Source organism: Ahaetulla prasina, chromosome 7, assembly GCF_028640845.1.
Source record: "Ahaetulla prasina isolate Xishuangbanna chromosome 7, ASM2864084v1, whole genome shotgun sequence".
Classification (NCBI taxonomy): domain Eukaryota; kingdom Metazoa; phylum Chordata; class Lepidosauria; order Squamata; family Colubridae; genus Ahaetulla; species Ahaetulla prasina.
In genome coordinates this window covers 75,057,810-75,080,007 of record NC_080545.1, presented here as the reverse complement: position 1 = coordinate 75,080,007, position 22,198 = coordinate 75,057,810, and the positions used below count along the sequence as shown (strand labels likewise).

The window sequence follows — 22,198 nt, the reverse complement described above, 5'->3', positions numbered from 1 at the left end:
GCCAGCGAAAACGGGCTCCCGAGCTCCATTTTGGGCTGCGTCAGCTTTCTGCCAGTGAAAACGGAGCTCAGGAGGGCCACGGGCAGAGGTACCATGGGCTGGTCCTTTGCTGTTTCTAGGGCAGCAAAGGACCTCTGTTTTAGATGCAAGAACAGTTCCTGTGCATTTAAACTGAGCCCGTTCAATACAGCAAATGTGTCGTCCTGCTTGTAATGAATGCTATGTTCAATTGCTCTTTCCACTTGGCCAGCATGCTGAGCAGCACTGTACACAGCACTGAAAGGAAAAGTGGTTTCTCCTTAATTATTTAATCAGCAATAAAACTGTTTACCTCGCTTTATTTCAAGATTGCAGGAGAGCTTTGTTACTTCATACTGTACATTTTTTTTTTTTTTTAGAACACGGTCTTTTTGAATGGCAAAGCAAAGATACTGACCAGTGATATAATCACCACAAATGGAGTAATCCATATCATAGATAAGGTCCTGGCTCCACAGAAGACTCAAGAATTTCCTTTTGAAAAAGGAAAACCAATAAAGGTGCCTTCCATATGCATTGAAATTATCAACTAATTAAAAGCTGCTGGGTTATGAATCACAATGTTGTTTGCTGCTAACAAATGAACCTGTTAGAATAGAATTAAAACGTTAATTGACAATATTTCTCAACACATATTTCTATTTCCTAAGTAAGTAAACTGAGTCAAGTATTTCTTTCCTTCCTAGGAAAACCTCAAAACTGTTGCAGCAAACAATGAACACATCATGTTCTACAACCTGATAGAAGTAAGTCTACATCAGGGGTGTCAAACTCAGTTTTATTGAGGGCTGCATCAGGGTTGTGTTTGACCTTATGGGGGGAGACTGGGGGAGCATGGCCTCCCCAGGCTTCGTTTTTGCTAGCAAAGGGTGACAGGAGGCTGTCGCGGCCAAAAATGGAACTTGGGTGGGCCATGCGCAGCCTCCCCAGGCTCTGTTTTCACTAGCAGAAAGTTGCAGGAGGCCATCAAGGCCGCAAACGGAGTCCAAGAGGGCCACGCATGGCTCTCCCGAGCTCTATTTTTGCTGGCAGAGGCACTGGGGGGGGGGCAGTCCTTCGCCGTTTCCAGGGTGGGCCCGCAGGCCAGATCTAAGCACCCCACGGGCTGGATCCTGCCCGCAGGCCTTGAGTTTCACACCCTGGTCTACATGGTTGACTTAGAGTTCAAAATCATAATTCTACTTAAAACGATTGGTAGTCTGTATGATGGATATTCCTTAATTTGACTGTCGATGTCAAAAAGACCCCATTCATTCTTTTCACTGTTTGCTTGATAAATTACATGCAAATTGTTTTGAGAAAGAAAATCAGATTCTCCTTTGTCCTCTTTTAGAAGTCAGGATTGATAAATCTTATTAATGATCCTCTTCATCAGCCAGTCACTTTGTTTTGGCCCACGGATAAAGTAATCAGGGCTCTGCCAAAGGAACAGCAAGATGAACTATTCAAAATGTCAAACAAAGAGAAACTATTACAGTACTTAAAATTCCATGTTATTGGGAATGCTAAGGTAAGGTGCACAAAGGTCACAATTTATAAAATTTACAAATTTATTTTTAAATTTATAAAATAAACACGATACAACTTTTCTATTCTAAACTTGAATTGCCTTCATCTTTTCCCTTTATCTTCCACAGATTTTAGCTTATGCCCTCCCAAGCTCAGATTCACTGAAAACACTTCAAGGTTCAGATCTTAGTGTGAAATGTGGTGATGATGACACCAATACTGTGAGTATTTCTCATTTTTAAATAAGTTGATCCATATTTTTATTAGGCTTACGATTGTACAGCATTATAAATAAATGACAGTGTCAAATAAGTACAAAGGGCAATCAAATATTTTTATTCTACTTGAAGCAGTATAGGGGAACAATAGAACCAACATAGTTTGACCAAATGTCATAGGAGTCTATAAAGTCTTACCTCTGGCAATCAGGGTGTTATATAACCTTAGATTTCAAACTATTTCTGCAAACATTTACATATTTTGCTGACACCAAATCATGAGGACAAAAATCAATCTTATGGAATCTCAAAGAACTAAATCCTAGAACAGAAATTAAAATATCTCAACCACAATATCTGGAATGTATGCTTCAAAAAAACTAGACCCAGCCAAAAGGACACTATGTAACTTATGAATGTTTGCAGTGTCATGAAGTCACATAAATGTGACTTACTACATTTTTATTAGCATTTACGTCTCAGCCCGTGGTGAGTTAAGCAATGCCGTGTCCTCTCTCTCACAGTGCCTGGAGGCTGTTAGGAGCTGAATGGGGAGCAAAGGGTTTTTTTTTTTGTTTACATTTATACCCCGCCCTTCTCCGAAGACTCAGGGCGGCTTACAGTGTATACAGGGTTGAAACTAAACCCTGGCAAGACCGAGTGGCTCTGGGTTTGTGATTCTTTGGCCCATGGAGAATTGCCACCTTTGGTCTTGGATGGAATGGCACTACCCCAAACAGACCCTGTGTGTAATCTGAAGGTTCTCTGGACTTTTGACTCCTGCTCAAAGAGAAGATGGCGGTCATGGCTAGGAGGGACTTTGTGCAACTGCAGGTTGTGCACCAGTTATGCCTTTCCTAGACCTTTCCTAGACGGACAATCCTTACTCACAGCCACTCATGCCCTTGTCATTTCCCGTCTTGACTATTGCAACACACTCTACATGGGGCTGCCTTTGAAGAGCATCCAGAAGCACCAGTTGGTACAAAATGCTGCAACTGGTTTTGTGCATACCTCGGTGTACACATGTATCACCTCTCCTGTAGGCACTGCATTGGTTGCCAATTTGCTTCCGGGTGCAATGCAAGTGCTGGTTGTCACCTTTAAAGCCCTTCATGGCTTGGGAGCAGGTTATCTGAGGGACCATCTCTTTTTGCCAGACCCATTATGGGGGGGGCAAGGAATGTTGCAGGTCCCATCCCAAAGGGAGATACACCTGGTGGAACCCAGAAGAAGGACCTTCTTCGTGGTGGCTCTCTCTCTCTGTAACATCATTCCCCCAGAGATTAGAATGGCCCCCACTCTAACACTCTTCCGGAAGGCACTTGTCATGTCCCCCTCCCCCTCCAACAACCGGGTCTGGGAAGTCTGTATCAAGCATGGCCACGAAGCCTCTGCAACTTTGCCAAATTCCTTTCAGATTTCTCAGGGCAGGCAGGAATCCAAGGTGTGACTTCAGCAAACCAGATGAGACTTTGCTTGACTCAAGGAATGCCAAAAAGCAGATCCTTTATATAGGCTATGGGGTGTGGCTCCATGACTCAGCACTTATCCAGGCCTGCCCCTCCCTTCCTTCTGCTGACGTCGCCTCTCAGATCTCCGGAAGCGAGGATCCTCCCACTTTAGATTGTCTTCTGCTGTTTGAGAAAGGGAGGATCAGAAGGAGTAGGTCCGGGTAATTCCAATCCCTGGCTGGCTTCCTCTGATGGCTGTGTGTGAGTGAGGTTTGTTCATTCCTGACATCCCCTCCAGGCATGGGGCCAGGGCTGGGGGCTGGAGGCATGCCAGGCCGTTCCTCTTCATTATCAGACTCTGAATCTGATAGCAGGCCTGGCAGGAAGAGGGAGGAGCCTGGCTGAGGAGAGGAGGGAGGACGAGGCACAACAGCACTGGAGATGTGGTTCTGCCAGCAGGCCTGGGGAACCCAGAGCAGGATGGAGCCCGTTAAAAGGCTTGTGTGATGTGTTGTCATCGAGTGGGGAGTGGGCGGCTATTATATTATTTTATTAATTTATTATTTGATTATTTCCTATTAGTTTTATTTTTTATATATGATATTTTTTATATTCCTGTAAGCAGTCTTGAGTTGCCATGTGTCATGTCCCACTCCTCCGCTGACGGCCGGGTCGGGGAAGTCCGTATCAAGCGTGCCTCTGCTGCTCTGCCAAAGTCCTATCAGAATTCTCAAGGCAGGCAGGAGACCAGGAAGTGACTTCAGCAATCCAAGTTAGACTTTGCCTGACTCAGAGAATGCCAGAAAGCAGATCCTTTATATAGGCCATGGGGTGTGGCTCCATGACTCAGTACTTATCCAGGCCTGCCCCTCCCTTCCTTTTGCTGACGTCACCTCTCAACTCTCCGGAAGCGAGGATCTCTCCAGCCTCCAGCTGTTGGCAATCTTAGCTCATGACTGGCCTCACATTCTTCAGGCTCACATGCTGTGGGGGAGGGGTTTAGTTGCTCCGTTTGCCTGGGCATGGTGCCAGGACTGGGGGCTGAAGGCACGTCAGGCCCTTCATCTTGCTCGGCCTGTCCGGACATGGTGCCAGGGCTGGGGCCTGGAGGCATGCCAGGACATTCTTCCGAACTATCAGCGTCCGGCAGGAGATAAGAGGGGCCCGGCTGCGGCAGGGGGAGCAAGCGAGACACAACACCATGTGCGAATAGGCGGCAATATAAATAAATTTACTTCCAGTACAGAACAATGTATTCACTTAAAGACCATGGCATTCACTTTACTACTGTGGTGGTCCTTTAAGGATCACTGCAATACAGATAATAGAAATTGGATTCAATCACATGACAATCTTCCTTATGACCATCGTGATTTATGACCCTAATGGGTAGGCTCCATTATAGTTGTAATTCGAGGAATGCCTGATTTCTTATTCTCAATATTTCTTACTCCTTTTTGGTGCTTTGCATAAAGTTACTTACTCTAAAACAGAATTGTATGATGGAGAAATATATACGTATAAGCTTTCTGACCATAAGTCATGCTGGCTAGGATTATGGAAGTTTTATCCAAAAGTAAGAAAAGTAACAGGTTGACTACTTTAAACTTTTTCCCTAATCAAGTTATATAGTTTTTCTTAATATCGTCATGAATTTATATCTATTTTTAGGGTGAATTGTTCCTTAATGAAAGGAGATGCAAGATAATACAAAGGCATCTAGAATTTGATGGTGGCATTGCTTATGGGATTGATTGCATGTTAACTGATCCCATCCTTGGTGGTCGTTGTGACACTTTTATGACAACTGAATTTCCGGTCAGTCCTTCTAATGAAATGTTGTTGCCATTCCAGATATCACATGAATCCAATGCTGTTGCTTGCTTACTTGCTTGCTTGCTATCCATCCATCCATCCTGTCCCAGAACCAATAAAGCAGTCCAAATTTGAAAGTATTTTTATAAAAAAAATTAAAAATATTTTAAAAGATATTATTACTCTTGCACAAATATATGTGTAAAATATAATAATCAAAATGAAGCTAATTAATAATAACAATATCAGCATCATGTGATTGGCACTTATTTCAGTAGCTGCCCTATTATTTCTGAAACACCCTATGTATGTATATATGTATGTATGTATGTATGTATGTATGTACATATTCATACTTATCTATTTATTGCTCGTTGAGGTGGGGGGATTCATTAGATTATACTTATATATTCTTCTTTAATTAAAATATTTGGTGCCTACTAGTGTCCAATTTTTAAAATTGGTTATCTACTGCCTCTTTAAAAAAATTGAAAATGAGTCTCCTTTCCCACAGGAAGCATTCTTTAAAATTAATTCTACAAGCCTGTTACAAATTTATCTCCTAATCTGGTTATAACTTTCTGAAATTAAAGTCTTAATTAGCGTTGTGCTGTTTTTATTTTTTTAAGTTCTTAACTTTGTTGTTAAAATTTTCTTTCGTTAAGGATTGAAGGGAATAAATCACCTGGTGTTTTCAGACTTGGTGATCCAAAAGTTTATAATAGTTAAAAAGCAGTTAACAAGCAATTTCTAGATGTAATTAGAAAAGAAAGGAAAACTGCCAAATTCAACCAAAAGCATTGAAGCCCCATCAGGGTAGGAGGCTGCGGTTTCCAACTTGTCAACTTTCTCTGACAGTAATTTGTGCATTCCATACGGTCTTAACATGACCAAGCTGGTAAAACAAATATGCTGATTTTATGGAACTTTTGCAAATAGCAAGAGCTAGATTCTGTATTGGCGTATGGAAATCACTACATCTATCTATGCAAGTAAGGGGAAATTATGTCTCCTGTGTATTTCACAATGCTGGGTTGTGTAGCTCGTGCATTAAGGCATTATGTATGTGCTTTTAAAAACTGGTAAGTGTTATTTTAAGTATTTGGTTTAAAGCATGTGCTTTTCTTTCTCAATAGGGAGATTGTGTCAATTGTTTCAGGAATTATCAGTGTCCTGGTGGAAGTAAAATAACGGTAATTGTGACTAAATTTTTTCACTCAGTTTTAAAATAATTAACTGATTGTATTTAAAAAAGGTTCAGAGAAAGTAATCCCCCAATTTCTATTTCTTTACCATATTTCCAAATTTACTGATAAATCACCAAATACTGGTGGTAAATATCTGTTCCTATAGGTGAGCAGGGAGACATACAATGTTTTATATGCCTTGACATAGGATTAGTGTACCTTAAAGGCCAAAAAAATAAAAATCACCACACAAATCCTCCCCAATTAATCATGAAATCTGGAGGGGTGGGGAGGAAATCAGTACTACTTATTTGCAAACCATTATGACTTTATTATCCAGTCTTCTGTAGCCCCAGGATGTTGAAAGTGTTGAGGAAGAAAAAAAAATCATACTACCATGTTGCTCTGAACAAATCAGAGTGTGCAAAAGACTAAGTTGTTACTTTTCTTAGCTTTGTCCCATTTGGTTCCAAGGTCAGGTTGTTTTAACTGGGCTCGCATAGTTCACAAGGAGATTGGGAAACTATCAGTGTCTCATGCAATGGGGAGTAGCTAACCAGTTTTGTTGCACAGGCTGACCCTCATTAGAGTTGAGAGGGAGTGACTGGCTCAAGTTTACTCAGCTGGCTTCCATGCAGAAGGAAGTCCTAGAACTTGGGTCTCCCTATTCCTAGTCCAACACTTTAACCACTACACCACCTGGTCTCTCCTTACTAACAAAGTAAGTCCTTACATTGTTTGTATATAGTGGGTTGGAATTTATGCCAACAGTCAGACAGAGATGCTTATGCCTTATGGGATGTTTATGCCTGCTAATACCCTGGTTGGTTGGTTAGTTTGTTTTCCTATTTCCATATACAAAATCATAAGGGAGACAAGCAGCAATGTGAATATACCATCGGTCACAGGACCCTGTCGGGCTGTCGGAAAAGTTGCTCTTTGGCAATGAGGATACCACAGTGCTGTAAAGGATACTTTGGAAATAAATGCCAAGGTAAGTCTCTGCAATCTTAAATACCATATTTTTTGGAGTAGAAAACGCACCTTTCCCCCTCCACAAAAAAAGGGTGAAAATCTGGGTGCGTCTTATACTCTGAATATAGCCCTGCCCAGCTTCTCAAACGGAGGTTTCAGAGGCTGAAAAAAGCATCAGAAACGGAGCTTAGAAAAAAAGTCCCAAATGGAGCTTCACAGAGCTTAGAAAAAAAGCCCCAAACGGAGCTTCAGAAAAAAAGCCCCCAAATAGAGCTTCAGAAAAGAAGCTCCCAAACAGAACTTTAGAGGCTTTTTTTTCTGAAGTTCCTTTTTGGAGGCTTTCAGAGGCAGAAAAAAGTTTTTTCTGAAACCGAGTTTCAGAGGCAGGAAAAAAAAGCCAAAAAAAGTGAGGCACAGAGCTCACAAACAAGGAACCTGGTGCTAAAATTCACCTCTGGGAACAGCTGATTGGGGGTATCTGCCAATCAGCTCTTTTCTTATTTTCCTCCCCAAAAACTAAGGTGCGCCTTATACTCCGGTGCCTCTTATACTCCGAAAAATACGGTACTTGAACTTTGATGAAGGACTTTGGATATCTACGTAGGATTTTTAGCAGGTTTAGGAATGGACATAATTCATATCTAGACAAAGAACAAGAGGAAAGTTGGTCCACTGTTCTAGTGAAAACTGGATCCTTCTTTAGCTGTCTAAAAAAAAAACCTGAAATATATTACCACATTTCTCCCACACAATGTCTATTTTGACCTTTAAGCAGAAATGCTGGTGTGCCGATCATGTAGTATATGATGAAGACAGATGGTATATATTTTTTAAAAAAAAACTAATAAAGTGAAAAGTTGTTACTCCTGGTATATTCTTTTCATTATCATACATTGAAGTAAAATTTAGAGGATTTTCAGCATGTTTCAAAAATGGAGTGGGTGCATGAGTAGTGGAGGCACTGCACCAAAGGAAACTTGGAGAAACTTAAGTTAATAGTAGCCAAATCATCTTTCTTTTTTTAAAAAAAATGTTGTTTGTCTTAGATCACTTTGTTTAGATCAGCCATTCCCAAAATGATGTTCCTCAATTATGTTGCATTACAATTCCGTTCATCCTCAGTCAGTTTGGTCGTGCTGGTGAAGCAAATCAGGAGTCTAGCGTAACACATCTAAATAGGTCAGGTTGGAAAAGCTAAGGTTAAACTAGCTGAAGATTTTTGTTCAGCAGATTCAATTCTTTGACTAAATTGATTGAGGTTTGAAGTGGAAGAATTGACCTATCTGAAATCAAGAGCTTCTGAGCCCTTGTCTGTATAATTAACTTTTGAAGAGACTGAAAGGATTAACATTCTTTGTCTTTTATTGGGCTAATTTCTATAATTAAGGTCAAGAAAGAATGTTGTTATAAAGGAAATGTATATTGATTCCAGTGGGCATCTTATCTGCTTTTTGCAGACTGGACTGAAGCTCTGCCCTGTATTATATCTTCATTGAACTCTCTAAAATAATTTCAGAATGTTGGTGTGCTCACAAAGAAATACCAAACTTATTCTGAATGTAAATTCCTTGTGCCCAAAATGACATCTCCCATTGCCATGAGGAAAATATCTGCAGGATCAATAGTAGCCTCCAACTTATAGAAGTGCAAAAGAGATTTTTAAAAGTACCAAAAAAAGCAGAAAAGTTGAAAGATTGAGCATTCTTGGAATGCTAATAGAATACTAAAGTGACAAAAAAGGGTAAAGAGATAAGAATTAAAATGGAACATCCTCGAAGATAAGATAGATGGTTAGAACAATTAATATGAATATAGTACCACACTGCCCTATTTTATTGCAGGACAGTCCCATTATTGCAAATTCCTGTGCCTGTATCTGATCCTCAGTTCTCGATATACTCTTTTGAGATGTTTAATGTCTGAAAAATAGACTGATGCAATTTTTAGTTTCTCTATATTTTCCTGATGAAGATTGAAAATAGTTTGTTCTTTTGCTAAGGGAGATGAATGAGATATTCTGGGTCTGAAAATGGAGACTCTTCCTGTGGAACTAGAAATCGTAACTGACTAAGCTTTCACCAATTTAGTGGTCTCCAGATATTTTGGACTTCAGCCTATAGACTTGCCAGTCAGCATGGACTAAGTAATTACGACAGTTAAAACCCAATGTATTATTAGAGGGCATAGATGGGATAATGTTTTCTAAATCTATATGTGTAAGGATTGATTCATTGCCTTTTACTCCTATTCAGCTTGCCCAGGAGGCCCAGAAGCTCCTTGCAATAACCATGGATATTGTGATGAAGGTTATGCTGGTACAGGAGAATGTGTTTGTAATGCTGGCTTCAATGGGACTTCATGTGAGCTCTGTATGCCAGGAAGATATGGCTTGGAATGCAGAAGTAGGTTACCTGTTGACTTACAGTTAAATAACAAATATACTGTAACATTGAACCAGAGAAGGAGGACTTGCATGATTCATTGGATCAAATGAATTTGATTTAATTCAAATGAATTTGAATTAAATTTGCGAGAGCTCACTTCAGTTCTTCTAATCCAAACAGGAACCATGATCCATAGCATATCTGAAATGAATAATGCAGGAATGCTACTGAACTAAATCTGGTCTGTGCCTGGGTGGGAAATTGCTTTTAAACCTACATATCTTGGATCCCGTGGAAGATAAAACGAACATTTAAAAAATAATAATGAAATGTCTAGATAGCTTTTAGGAGCTGAAATCGCTCTATTGTTATCACTTGTTCCTCGTCTATTTGGGGGTTTTCTCCCCAAAATCTACAAAAAAAACTATAACATGCTTTATGTATAAGCAATTTTCTCTGTATTTTAAATTTCTGACCTGCTCACAGGAATTTCTGTCGCAAAGATTATCTAAATTGTTCCCATGCAGTTTTGGAAAAAGATAAATGTAGAGACAGATAACCCACAACCTTGGAATCAAAGGCTGTGGGTTATCTGTCTCTGAATCATATTTTTCCCTTCAAATCTGTACACTGCACTCTGTTTTCTAGAGTGTATTTTCTATTTTCTAGAGTTCTAGGACAGCCTTCATGTGAACCAGTAGACAGTAATAAGACCTAAAATTCAGGACAAGGGAGCCTCATATATTCATCTCAGCAGCACTAGGAAATCTGCAATACAGACAGCTATTATAAATGGACGATACAAAGCCATATTCTAGATCAGGGGTGTCAAGCTCGTGGTGTCATGGCGTTGTCAAGTGATGTATCAGAACTTTCCCCCCTTTCACTAAACTGGGTGGGGCCGGGCCAGCGCGTGATGCATTCGGCCCATGGGCCGCAAGTTTGACACCCCTGTTCTAGATCATTGTTGATTTTCTACTTATTGGGATAATTGCCTTTTTTAAGACTAACTAATGATCCTAAGGCAGAAGGCCAACTTATGAATTAAGTCGTCCATATGGATCATTGTCCTAATAATCTAATAATGTTCTATCCATAGCATGCGATTGTACAGCACATGGACAGTGTGATGAAGGGATTTCTGGATCAGGACATTGTTTCTGTGAAACTGGATGGACTGGACGGCTCTGTGAAACGGAATTAGGTCTGACTACAATATTTGATCATGTAAATCTGTTGGTTGTAGAGAACATTTCATTTTGCTTTTGTCTTTTAGACTGGTCAAATGACTAAATTATTTTCCTATATTGATTTCTTGTGTAGAACTTAAAGAAAACAATATTATCATCATATTTTTATTGATATTGTACTATGAGATAATTCATTAAAAATTAATTCCTATTGCTTCCTAAGGAAGATGGATGGATAGGTAGATTGAGAGATTTAAACAACAACAGGGCAGCCTTTCCCAATTTGATATCCTCAAGAGAATATAATTCTGTAAGTTGCATTTCCCAATTTAATAGATTGGAAATGGATGATTTATAGAACAGAATAGAATAGAATAGAATAGAATAGAATAGAATAGAATAGAATAGAATTTTTATTGACCAAGTGTGATTGGACACACAAGGAATTTGTCTTGGTGCATATGCTGTCAGTGTACGTAAAAGAAAAGATACCTTCATCAAGGTACAATACTTACAACACTTAATGATGGTCATAGAGTACAAATTTAACACTTAATGATACAACACTTAATGATAGTCATAGGCTACAAATAAGCAATCAGGAAACAATCAATATCAATATAAATCATAAGGATTACCAGCAACAAAGTTACAGTCATATAGTCATAAGTGAAAGGAGATTGGTGATGGGAATGATGAGAAGATTAATAGTGCAGATTTAGTAAATAGTTTGACAGTGTTGAGGGAATTATTTGTTTAGCAGAGTGATGGCATTCGGGAAAAAACTGTTCTTGAGTCTAGTTGTTCTGGTGTGCAATCCTCTATAGTATCGTTTTGAGGGTAAGAGTTGAAATGTGAGGGATCTGTAAATATTTTCACGGCCCTCTTCTTGATTCGTGCAGTATACAGGTCCTCAATGGAAGGCAGGTTGGTAGCAATTATTTTTTTCTGCAGTTCTAATTATCCTCTGAAGTCTGTGTCTGTTTTGTTGGGTTGCAGAACCAAACCAGACAGTTATAGAGGTGCAAATGACAGACTCAATAATGCCTCTGTAGAACTGGATCAGCAGCTCCTTGGGCAGTTTGAGCTTTCCGAGTTGGCACAGAAAGAACATTCTTTGCTGTTCTTTTTTGATGATGTTTTTAATGTTAGTTGTCCATTTTAGATCTTGCGATATGGTAGAACCTAGAAATGTGATGGTTTCTACTGTTGATACTGTGTTGTCTAGTATTGTGAGAGTATGGAGTATTTATGGAGTATCTATACTACAACATTGATGCTTTGACCAAATGAAAAACAAAAGTAGCAACATAACAAATACAAAAGCTGTATGCAACTGGCTTATCAAAATCTGAGAAAGTATGTGTATTGTCAAAAGTGTAGATTATCTGCATATTCTTCCTTCATCAGGAAAAGTAGTCAACCTTCCCAGTGCATTAGCTGGAGATCACTGAGATGGTCAAGAATGCTCTTGGCTTCCGGGTGGCTCCACCTCTTCGCTGAGCCCTAATTAAAGGGGCTCCGCACTGAACATCGTAAAAGCCAGGAAAAGCCGGCTTTAATCTTTTTCTCTGGATGAAAGAGGAAAGATAAGAGCGCAGGAATGTTGGTAGACCTCCCCAGAGGCTTTGTTTTAATTAAGCAGAGCTTCGAAGGGTCGATGGGTCCCATAAATATTTCTGCCATCTCCGACTTCAGTGCGTGTCTGCAAAAGCAGGAAAAGAAGAAGGTGTCCATCTCTGCTAATTGTCTTATCTTTATGGATCTCTTTAAGCAGACGGAATGAGTGCAAGCGGACGATTATTGGATTGCAAGTATTTTTGATTTCCTGACTTCTACTTTCTAAAAAAGAGAATTTTTTTTTCCTTTGTTCTAATTGACTCTAAGATGGCGCCTGAACGGGAGTGAAAATGACGAATGGAATTTTAAACAGTCTGTGCAACTAAGAAGATAAGAAATGTTATGTGTGGATTTTAATGAAGTGAACTGAGCTCTCCTATACTTAAAGGGGAGAAGAGAAGTTTCTAGACTTATATTTTGTGCTTTTTCTGTGTGAAATCGCTACTAAACCACCTAAGACTGGGGGCAGAAGGGGTTCTGAACCAGCTTTAGAAGATCTGATTAAAGAGCAAGGGAAAGTGTCTGAAGAAAGGTTTAAGGAGATTATGGATAATAATGAGAAAATAAGAGAAGAAATAAAAGAGAATAATAAAAAAATAAGAGAAGATATCTTAATGGCTTTTCAAGGTTTGGCAAAAGACTGGAGGTGGTGGAGGAGGAGGTGCAAGAAATTGTTCAGTCAAATCAACAAATAGAAAATAGAATGGGGAATGCAAATCAAATTGGATAAAATGAAGATCAAGTGGTGGTGATGCAGTATAGAATGATGGAAGGAGCTCTGAGAATTAGAGGTTTGAATGAAGACAAAGGGGAAGATTTAAAAAAAATTTTATCAGAAGCTCTGGCTGAATTTATTGAACTTGATCCACAAGAGGTTGCTTATCAAATTGACAAAATTTATAGAGTTAATTCTTGGATTGCTAGGCAAAAGAAACTTCCTAGAGACATTGTGGTTTATTTTTTGAAAAGAACAGTGAGGAATCAAATTTTGCAAGTTGTTTTTCAGAAAAACTTGAAAATAGGGAACAGGAGTTGAAGGTTTTGAAAGAGATCCTCCCAAGATGTTAAGGGATAGAAAAGACTTTACATTTTTACACAAGAACTTAAGAAATACCAGATTCAATTTAGATGGGAGGTTCCAGTTGGCTTGACAGTGTATTATCAGGAAGAAGATATCGTATTGACACAGTGCTTAAGGCCAAAGATTTTCTTTCTACAGTGCTGAAATTTGAAATAGAAATAATAGAAAAAGAATTCAAGAGACTCAAATGGGTGTGGAAGCTGAGGTGATTCCAGTGATGTTACCATCAGAGGAACAACCACAAGAACAAAGACTGACGAGGGAGCCCTTAAGCGTAAAGAAAAGGAGCAACAAACTCAAAGTAAAGTTCAGGACTCTGCTACAGAAGCGGTGGGAGGAGCACGGCCGAAGATACGGAGGACGATCTTCAGTTGATTGCCCAAAGGCTTCAGCAGCCCAGTAATGGCAAATAAAATCTTGACTTGGAATGTCAATGGTTTGAACTCAGCTCAGAAGAGAAGAAAATATTTCATTATTTGAAACAATTTAAAATGATGTTATTTGCTTACAAGAAAGCATATTAAATTATCAGATCAAAAGTACCTAATAAACTCAAAGTTAGGTAAACATTTTGTTGCTTCAGCTTTGGAGAAAAACATGGCATAGTGGTTTATTTGAGAAAAGATATACCAGCCAAGTTAATAGAGGCAGATATTTATGGAAGATATATTGCTATTGAACTTACAATAGAAACAAAAAGGACTCTCTTGCTTGGTATATATGCACCCAACCAGCAACAAGAAAAATTTATAGAATGTTATATGATAAGTTGATCTATGGGATTATAAATCGTGTATTATATTGGGAGATTGGAATGGAGTAATAGATACACGAAAGGACAAGAGAACTTCTTCCAAGAAGATACCTGCACATGCAAAGCTGCCTAAATCCTTTTTTGATATGATAGAAGATTTTGAGTTAAGAGATGTATGGAGACTGCGGAATCTGGAGGAAAGAGACTATACTTTTTTCTCTGATAGGCATCAATCCTTCTCACGTATTGATTTTATTTTAATTTCTAATGATTTGCTTTTTAGGGTGAAGAAAACTAAGATATTTCCAAGATGTTTGTCTGATCATAGTCCTGTTTGGATGGAATTGCAATATGGAAAAGAGGGTAGAAGAACTTGGAGATTAAATGAAAATTTGTTTAGATATCAGGATAATGTAAATCAATGTAAAAAGCAGATGAAAGAATTTTTTGATTATAATTTGAATAATGAAACATCGATAGAAATGGTTTGGGACTGCAGTAAAGCTTTTATGAGAGGTGTATTAATATATCTTAATAATAGACAGAGAAATAAGCAACAAAGACAGCGAGGTATTTAGAAGAGGAGATTTATAAGAAACAACAATTATTAATACATAACCCACATGATCAAAAACTTAAAGATGCAATAAAGTTACTACAGAATCAATTTAATATGATAATGGCTGATCAGGTGGCAACAAATATACAATATGCCAAACATAATACTTTTGTAACGCAAATAGACCTGGTAGGTGGTTAGCATACACTTTAAGGAAAAGACAAAACAACGTACTATAGAAAAATAGAATACAAAGGTAAAGAGAGATATCAACAGGATAAAATTAAAAAAGCTTTTTTAGAATATTATACAAATTTATATCTTAAAGATAATATATCGAATAGGGATATTGATAAGTATTTGAAGGAATATAAGGTTAAAAATTTAACTTTAGAACAAGCGGATGAATTGAATCGCCTATAACCTCGGAAGAAATTATTTTGGTAATTAAACAATTAAAATGGGAAAACTCCTGGTACGGATGGGCTTACAGTTAGTTATTATAGGAATTTACAGGATGAGATGTTAGGTCCACTTAAGGAATTATTTAATCAGATACAACTAGGAGGGGGAATTCCCCCCTCATGGAGAACCTCTTTTATTTCATTGATACCAAAGAGGAACAGGATTGTTCTAAACCTGGGAATTATAGGCCAATCTCACTTTTAAATAATGATTATAAGATTTTGTTAAAATAATAGCTAATAGATTAATGTTGATTCTGCAGCGAAGAATTCATAATGATCAATCTGGATTTATAAAAGGGAGACAGATGAGGAATAATGTTAGGCAGATTGTTAATTTACTGGAGTACTTAGAAAAGAAAAATTTTATTCCAGCAGCATTTATTTTTCTCGATGCAGAGAAAGCTTTTGATCGATTGCATTGGGATTTTTTATTTAAATTAATAGAAAAGATGCAATTTGGAGATGGTTTTTTAAGAATAATTAGGGCAATTTATGGAGAGCAAACAGCACAGATTATAATCAATGGTAGCTTAACAGAACCTTTTAAGATTGCGAAAGGAACAAGACAGGGATGTCCTTTATCACCATTATTGTTTATTTTAACTCTAGAACCATTATTGGATAAAATACGAGAAGTAAAGGAGATAGAGGGAATTAGAGTTAGACAGTATGAATATAAGTTAAGAGCTTTTGCAGATGATTTGGTGATTACTTTAACAAACCCTATAAATTCTAGTAAATCTTTGTTGGAAATAATTGATCAATATGGGAATGTCTCAGGGTTTAAGGTAAATCAGAAAAAGACAAAAGTGATAATAAAAATATGGCCAGACAACAGAAAGAAAAACTAGAGGAAGTAACAGGATTTGAAATTGTAAAGAAGGTTAAGTATTTAGGGGTTTATATTACGTCATCAAATGTGAAATTGTATAAGAATAACTATGAGGTTTTATGGCAAAAAGTTCAGAAGGAGTTGATTGTTTGGAAAAAATTGCAATTATCTTTGCTGGGGAGAATTGCTGCTATTAAAATGAATGTTTTACCTAGATTTTTATTCCTCTTTCAGATGATACCAATAATTAAGAAAGATAAGAATCTTGAGGAATGGCAGAAGGGAATTAACAAATTTATATGGGAAGGTAAAAAAGCTAGGGTTAAAATGAAAATAATTCAAGATTCTCGGAAAGGGAGGTTTAAAATGCCTAATTTTAAATTATATTATGAAGCAGCTGCTCTCTCTGCAATAAGTGATTGGTTTAATTTAACAGAGGACAGAATTTTGAATATAGAAGGTTATGATTTGTTATATGGATGGCATGCATATTTAATTTATGACAAAAAAGTGGATAAGGCCTTTAAAAATCATGTGCTAAGAAATGCCCTTCTGCGTGTTTGGAAAATATACTCTTATAAACTAAATTATAAGGTTCCTATATGGGCATGTCCTAGACATACAGTAGAAAATATAAACATAGAACAGAAGCAGGAAATGATTACATATAAAGATCTTTTGTATACTGAAAGAGGTAATTTGCAGTTAAAATCTCTGCAAGTATTAAGAGAGGAAGGGAAAAATTATACTTGGTTTCAATATGAGCAATTACATGCTAGATGGAAGGGAGATCAAAAATTTGGTATAGAGCAGAACGAGGGAAATTTGGTAAAGCAAATTAGAAATCAGTCTCAGGAGCATATAAAGAGATTGTATAATGTGTTACTTGAAATAGATTCTGAAAGGGACTTGGTAAAGGACTGTATGATAAAGTGGGCACAAAATTTTCAGGAGCCAATATTATTGGAAACGTGGGAAAAATTTGGGTTAGAAATGTTAAATTCACGCAGGCACAGAATCTGAGGAAAATTTTTATAAAATGTTTTATAGATGGCATCTAGATCCTAAAAATTATCGTGTATGTATCCAGAAATGCAAGCAAAATGTTGGAGATGTAATTGTGATGACGCTACATATTTTCACATTTGGTGGACTTGTAAGGACATAAAGGCCTTTTGGATAAAAATTTGGTGGATTTTACAAAATGTTCTGAAAAGAAGATAAAGTTCCTGCCGCAATTTTTCTTGTTGGGAATTATTACGGATTGTACAGTAATTGAGACTAAATTGATTTTAAATCTAATAACTGCAGCAAGATTACTAATAGGACAATATTGGAAGGAAAAAGAAGTACCAACAATACAAGAATGGATATTGAAAGTTGCCAATTTGGCTGAGATGGCGAAGATATCAGCCTTTTGAAAGACAATACGCAAGAAAGATACTTAAAGGAATGGAAAAATGGATTGACTATATTCAACGTAGATATCAGACTAAGAGTTATCAGACTGTTTTGAATGATTATGATGTATTATTTTGATAGCTTTTGGGGAAGTTAGGAATTGATGATTGTAGGGGTATAATTAAGTTGGGACGAAAACTTTTAGCATATGTTTGTTTTACTTTTAACTATACCTTGTGCTCGTTCCGGAAGTCGGGGGAGGGGTTGCGAAGGGAGGGGAGGAGGGGGAAAAAAATTTTTGTAAAACTTTTTGAATAAAAAAAAAAAACAATATTGCTTTCCTGAAAAAAAAAAAAAAAAAAGAATGCTCTTCCCTAAAAATCTTAAAAATAAATTGGGTAGTAAGGTTACTATATTCAGTTACTCAGATTTATGTATCACAAGTATCCCTATCTTTTCAATAAAACTGGTTAAAGAAAAATCTGAGAAGCTCAATTTTTGGTTGTAAATGGCTGCTACAGTCTTGATAGTCTACTATACAAATAATACTCATTTGTTATGTTTATATGTCATAACAACCAAATCTAGTATGAACTGATTTTAAATGTAAGTTGTTTAAATTGATTTTAAACAACTTACACGTTGAGCAACCTGCTGTGATTCATGATTCTCATGTTATCTCACAAATCCTTTTTACACCTTTGTTTCCTACATAATATATTATCTTGACAGACAGTTCTGTGCTTTGCTGAGTAAGTTTTGAAGGTAGGGTGCTATCAGAGTAATCATTGTCTACTTATGTCCAATAGAAACAACAGTTGTAAGATGGATGCCTCATACCAAGAAATAAACACTTGGACTTAATTACCGTATATACTCGAGTATAAGCTGATCCGAATATAAGCCGAGGCACCTAATTTTACCACAAAAACTGGGAAAAACTATTGACTCGAGTATAAGCCGAGGGTGGGAAATGAGGCAGCTACTGGTCAATGTAAAAAATAAAGATAGAGCCAAGTAAAATAACATGAATATTTATTTGAACGAAAAACAATAAAAGTGCAAAAGGGGGAAGGAGGATTCCCAGCTTTAGAAAATTTAGAACTACGCCGCCTTTGGTATGACCTGAGCATAGCTCATAAAATTATCTGCTACAATGTACTTCCTATCAATGACTACTTCAGCTTCAACCACAACAATACACGAGAACACAATAGATTCAAACTTAAAAGTGAACCTCTCCAATCTAGATTGCAGAAAATGTGACTTCAGTAACAGAGTTGTTAATGCCTGGAATGTGCTACCTGACTCTGGTCTCTTCCCAAAATCCCCAAAGCCTTAACCAAAGACTATCTAGTATTGACCTCACCCCATTCCTAAGAGGTCTGTAAGGCGTGCATAAGAGCACCAACGTGCCTACCGTCCCTGTCCTAATGTTCCCTTTAGTTGTATTCCTTTTATGTATTCAATTCATGCTTATATTTATATAATTATTTAATATGTATTTGACAAAATAAAATGAATGAATGAATGAATAGAATAGAATAGAATAGAATTTTATTGGCTAAGTGTGATTGGACACACAAGGAATGAATGAATGAATGAATGAGTGAGTGAGTTACTTCAACAACATTGTCTCACAGAAATTGACAATACAACTGCAAGCATGAAAATGAGTCCTCCTTTAGCTTCCAAGGGACCAGGGTGCCTCTGAAGGTCAGTGCTCTAAGCACTAAGAACCCAGCACAAATCTAAGCCTGTATGCACACCAATAGTGAAAATACCCTGCACAGTGTCTCTTGGCAGAGAAGGTTAATTTTCATAGACGTTGGGGTGGCTCTTTTTTTTTTGGCAGGGCAATAAGGATCTCTAATATCATTAAACCCAAGTGTGAGGAAAAAGACAGCAGCTAAAATGTTAAGGCCAGTTGTGTGACCTTCTCCAATACAGTTGGCCTGGCTGTTTGCCAAAACTTAAAACACCCTCCCATCCCCCCCTCCCTGCTAAAGCTTCTTTCTTAAAACAATTGTGGTCTTTGCCTTTCATGTCGCTCAACCTTTCACCTGCCAGGTTCCTAGCCCTTCACCCTTGACCCACTGCTGTGTTTGCTTAGCATTGTGCCAATCGACTTTAGAAGTCTGTGTGTGTGTGTGTGTGTGTGTGTGTGAGAGAGAGAGAGAGAGAGAGGGAGGGAGGGAGGGAGTGCAAAAGGGGGAAGGAGGATTCCCAGCTCTAAACAAAGGGAAATCCCGGAATGCCAGCGCGAAAGGCGGTGCTCGCGTTCCTCCTCCCTTGCTCAAAAGCCCCAATAACCTTCACCAGCAAGGCAGACCCCACGGGAAGGAAGGGGACGGGCTGACTCACCGAGCATCTGGCTGAAGAGCAGCTGCTCCAGGTCGCCCAGTACGGTGAAGCACGGAGGAGAAGAAAGAATGAAAGAAGGGAGGAACGGCCCTCCTTTCTCTCTCTCTCTCTTCCAGCGCCATGAAGAGAAAGGGACTAGGGCGCGCACACACACGCCCAGCTTCTGAAGCACGGAGGGAGAAGAAAGAATGAAAGAAGGGGAGGAACGGCCCCTCCTTTCTCTCTCTCTCTCTCTTCCAACGGGAAAACGCTCTTTCGCTTGCGGGGGAGAGGAGGGAGGGAGGGAGGTTGGCTTGCTTATTCAACCCTTCCCGGCTAGCCATCCAGCCCTTCCCAGGAGAAGGCGAGGAGTTTTGGGCGAGCGACCTTTTTGCTAGAAAGCGGAGCGGCTGCCCCAACACCACCAGTTGGGGCGGGAGCCGGGTGAGCTGCAGTAACTCCCGCCAGGCTATGCATTGGCGCGGGGAAGCCCTGGCGGTGCAGTCCTTCTCGGCTGAGGGAGGGAGGGTTTCCCCGACCGCGCGAACTCGCCGCCGCGAGAGCCACCCCAAAGGCCAGAAGAAAAGGTCATTCCATCGGAGTAATGGAGCGAAGGCTCCTTCCACAGAGCGAGCCCGACTCCTCCTGCCCGAATCGCGCCGTGCCGTGCGAGTGCTGATGGGGAGCTGCCGAGTCCGGCCTGAGCTTGGCGGCTGCTAGAGCGCGAGCCCCGGGAGGCTGAGGAAGGAGCGGCGGCGGGGTTGCAGCCCAGCCGGGCCCCCACAGCATGGGTAAGGCGGGAGAGGAAGGAGCCTTCGCTCCATTACTCCGATGGAATGACCTTTTCTTCTGGCCTTTGGGGTGGCTCTCGCGGCGGCGAGCTCGCGGTCGGGAAACCTCCTCCTCAGCCGAGAAGGCTGGCGGCTCCCCTGCCCAGCCCTCTCACTGCACCACCAGGGCTTCCCCGCGCCAATGCACAGTCCGCCAAGTTTGCGCAGTCCGCCCACCAGACACGGGAATGGGGGCCGGCCTGGGGGCGACAAATCCCGCGAGACCTCGGCGGGCCCGCTCCCCGTCCCTCCCATGGGAGTCCGTTCGGTACCCCCTCCTGTGCGGGGTTCCCGAAGACGTAGACTCGAGTATAAGCCGAGGGGACGTTTTTCAGCACAAAAAACGTGCTGAAAAACTCGGCTTATACTCGAGTATATACGGTAATACACTTGAAAAGGACTTCTCTGTGCTGAAAAATCCAAATAAACTCTAGATAGCAGTAAAAAGAGTTTTATCTCTCCCTTCACAGTTATTTGTTGTTTTTAAGGTTTTACAGCTAGATCTGATAGACCTACATTTGAAGCAAAAAATCCTTCTTTTTATGATTAACTACAACTATCCATCACAATGTATAAAGCAGAGACAAAACAGCAATAAGTAAAGCAAACTCATGCAGTTGCATTTGATATATCTGAATCTGATTTAGCCAGGAGGCATGGATGCCATAAGGCTGCCCATTCTTTTTATCTTTGAAAATATTTATTTCACTCTTTTACTCTTTGCAGTTAGACTTGAGATTCTGAGAACATGAATTTAAATTATGGTTTTTAATTTTCCTTCACAGCTTCAACCCCAGTATGCTCACCCAGCTGTTCTGTCAATGCAGTATGTAGTGATGATGGTACTTGCCAGTGTAAGCCTTATTATACTGGGGATGGACTTACATGTACAGGTAAAAATTTATCCTAAGCACAAAATAAATATCAGCTGTTCCTCAAACTTGACAAATGCATTTTTTTCATTTATCTTTATCATTCCTGTGGAAATCTTTCTTCATAAACTCCTGTTCCCCATCACTCTTTCCCCATCCTTCCATGTAACGTTCTGGAATATGAAAGTAATTGTATATAGTCCACAAAGAAGTGTTTTAGTGAGTTCTGGGTGAGCTTTCAAGCAAGAATATATAAGCTTTATGAAGGAAGAGAAACTGTGTTTACTTGAACAGCTGGATTATAAAGGGTAAACCGCAGACCGGATGCCACATGTGGATTCTTACCGAAAATAGATGTTGAGGTGAAAACTGTTCGTTACTCCAATCATCTATTATAATGGAACAATATTTTGTCAGAACTAGCAATTTTGATCATCGGGGCTAAATATCTTCAAACAAAATAGTGGACTAGAAACTGGTGCTTTGAAGTTATTCTTAAGTGAACTATGTAATGTTGAAAGTTACATAACTATTTTTATCTTTTGTTATTACTGTTATCTTCTATTTTGATTGACATACTTGCTTTCTCTACCGGATGGAAAATGTGCAGACCAGGGGTGGATAATCATTTGATGGGTAGTATCTTTTTCCCCCCTGATTTTTGGAAG

At 39.1% G+C, this 22,198-nt stretch overlaps 1 protein-coding gene across 1 annotated transcript in view; it reads left to right on the top strand.

Annotated features, from left to right (window-relative positions):
• Nucleotides 1-22,198, top strand: part of STAB2 (stabilin 2) — a 123,716-nt gene that overhangs the window by 89,421 nt on the left and 12,097 nt on the right. The window contains exons 49-58 of the mRNA XM_058189719.1: nt 399-539; nt 726-785; nt 1,373-1,549; nt 1,677-1,769; nt 4,892-5,038; nt 6,172-6,228; nt 7,093-7,216; nt 9,450-9,599; nt 10,681-10,785; nt 21,444-21,551. Coding sequence (XP_058045702.1) covers nt 399-539; nt 726-785; nt 1,373-1,549; nt 1,677-1,769; nt 4,892-5,038; nt 6,172-6,228; nt 7,093-7,216; nt 9,450-9,599; nt 10,681-10,785; nt 21,444-21,551 — 1,162 coding nt within the window. The remainder of the gene's footprint in view (nt 1-398; nt 540-725; nt 786-1,372; nt 1,550-1,676; nt 1,770-4,891; nt 5,039-6,171; nt 6,229-7,092; nt 7,217-9,449; nt 9,600-10,680; nt 10,786-21,443; nt 21,552-22,198) is intronic.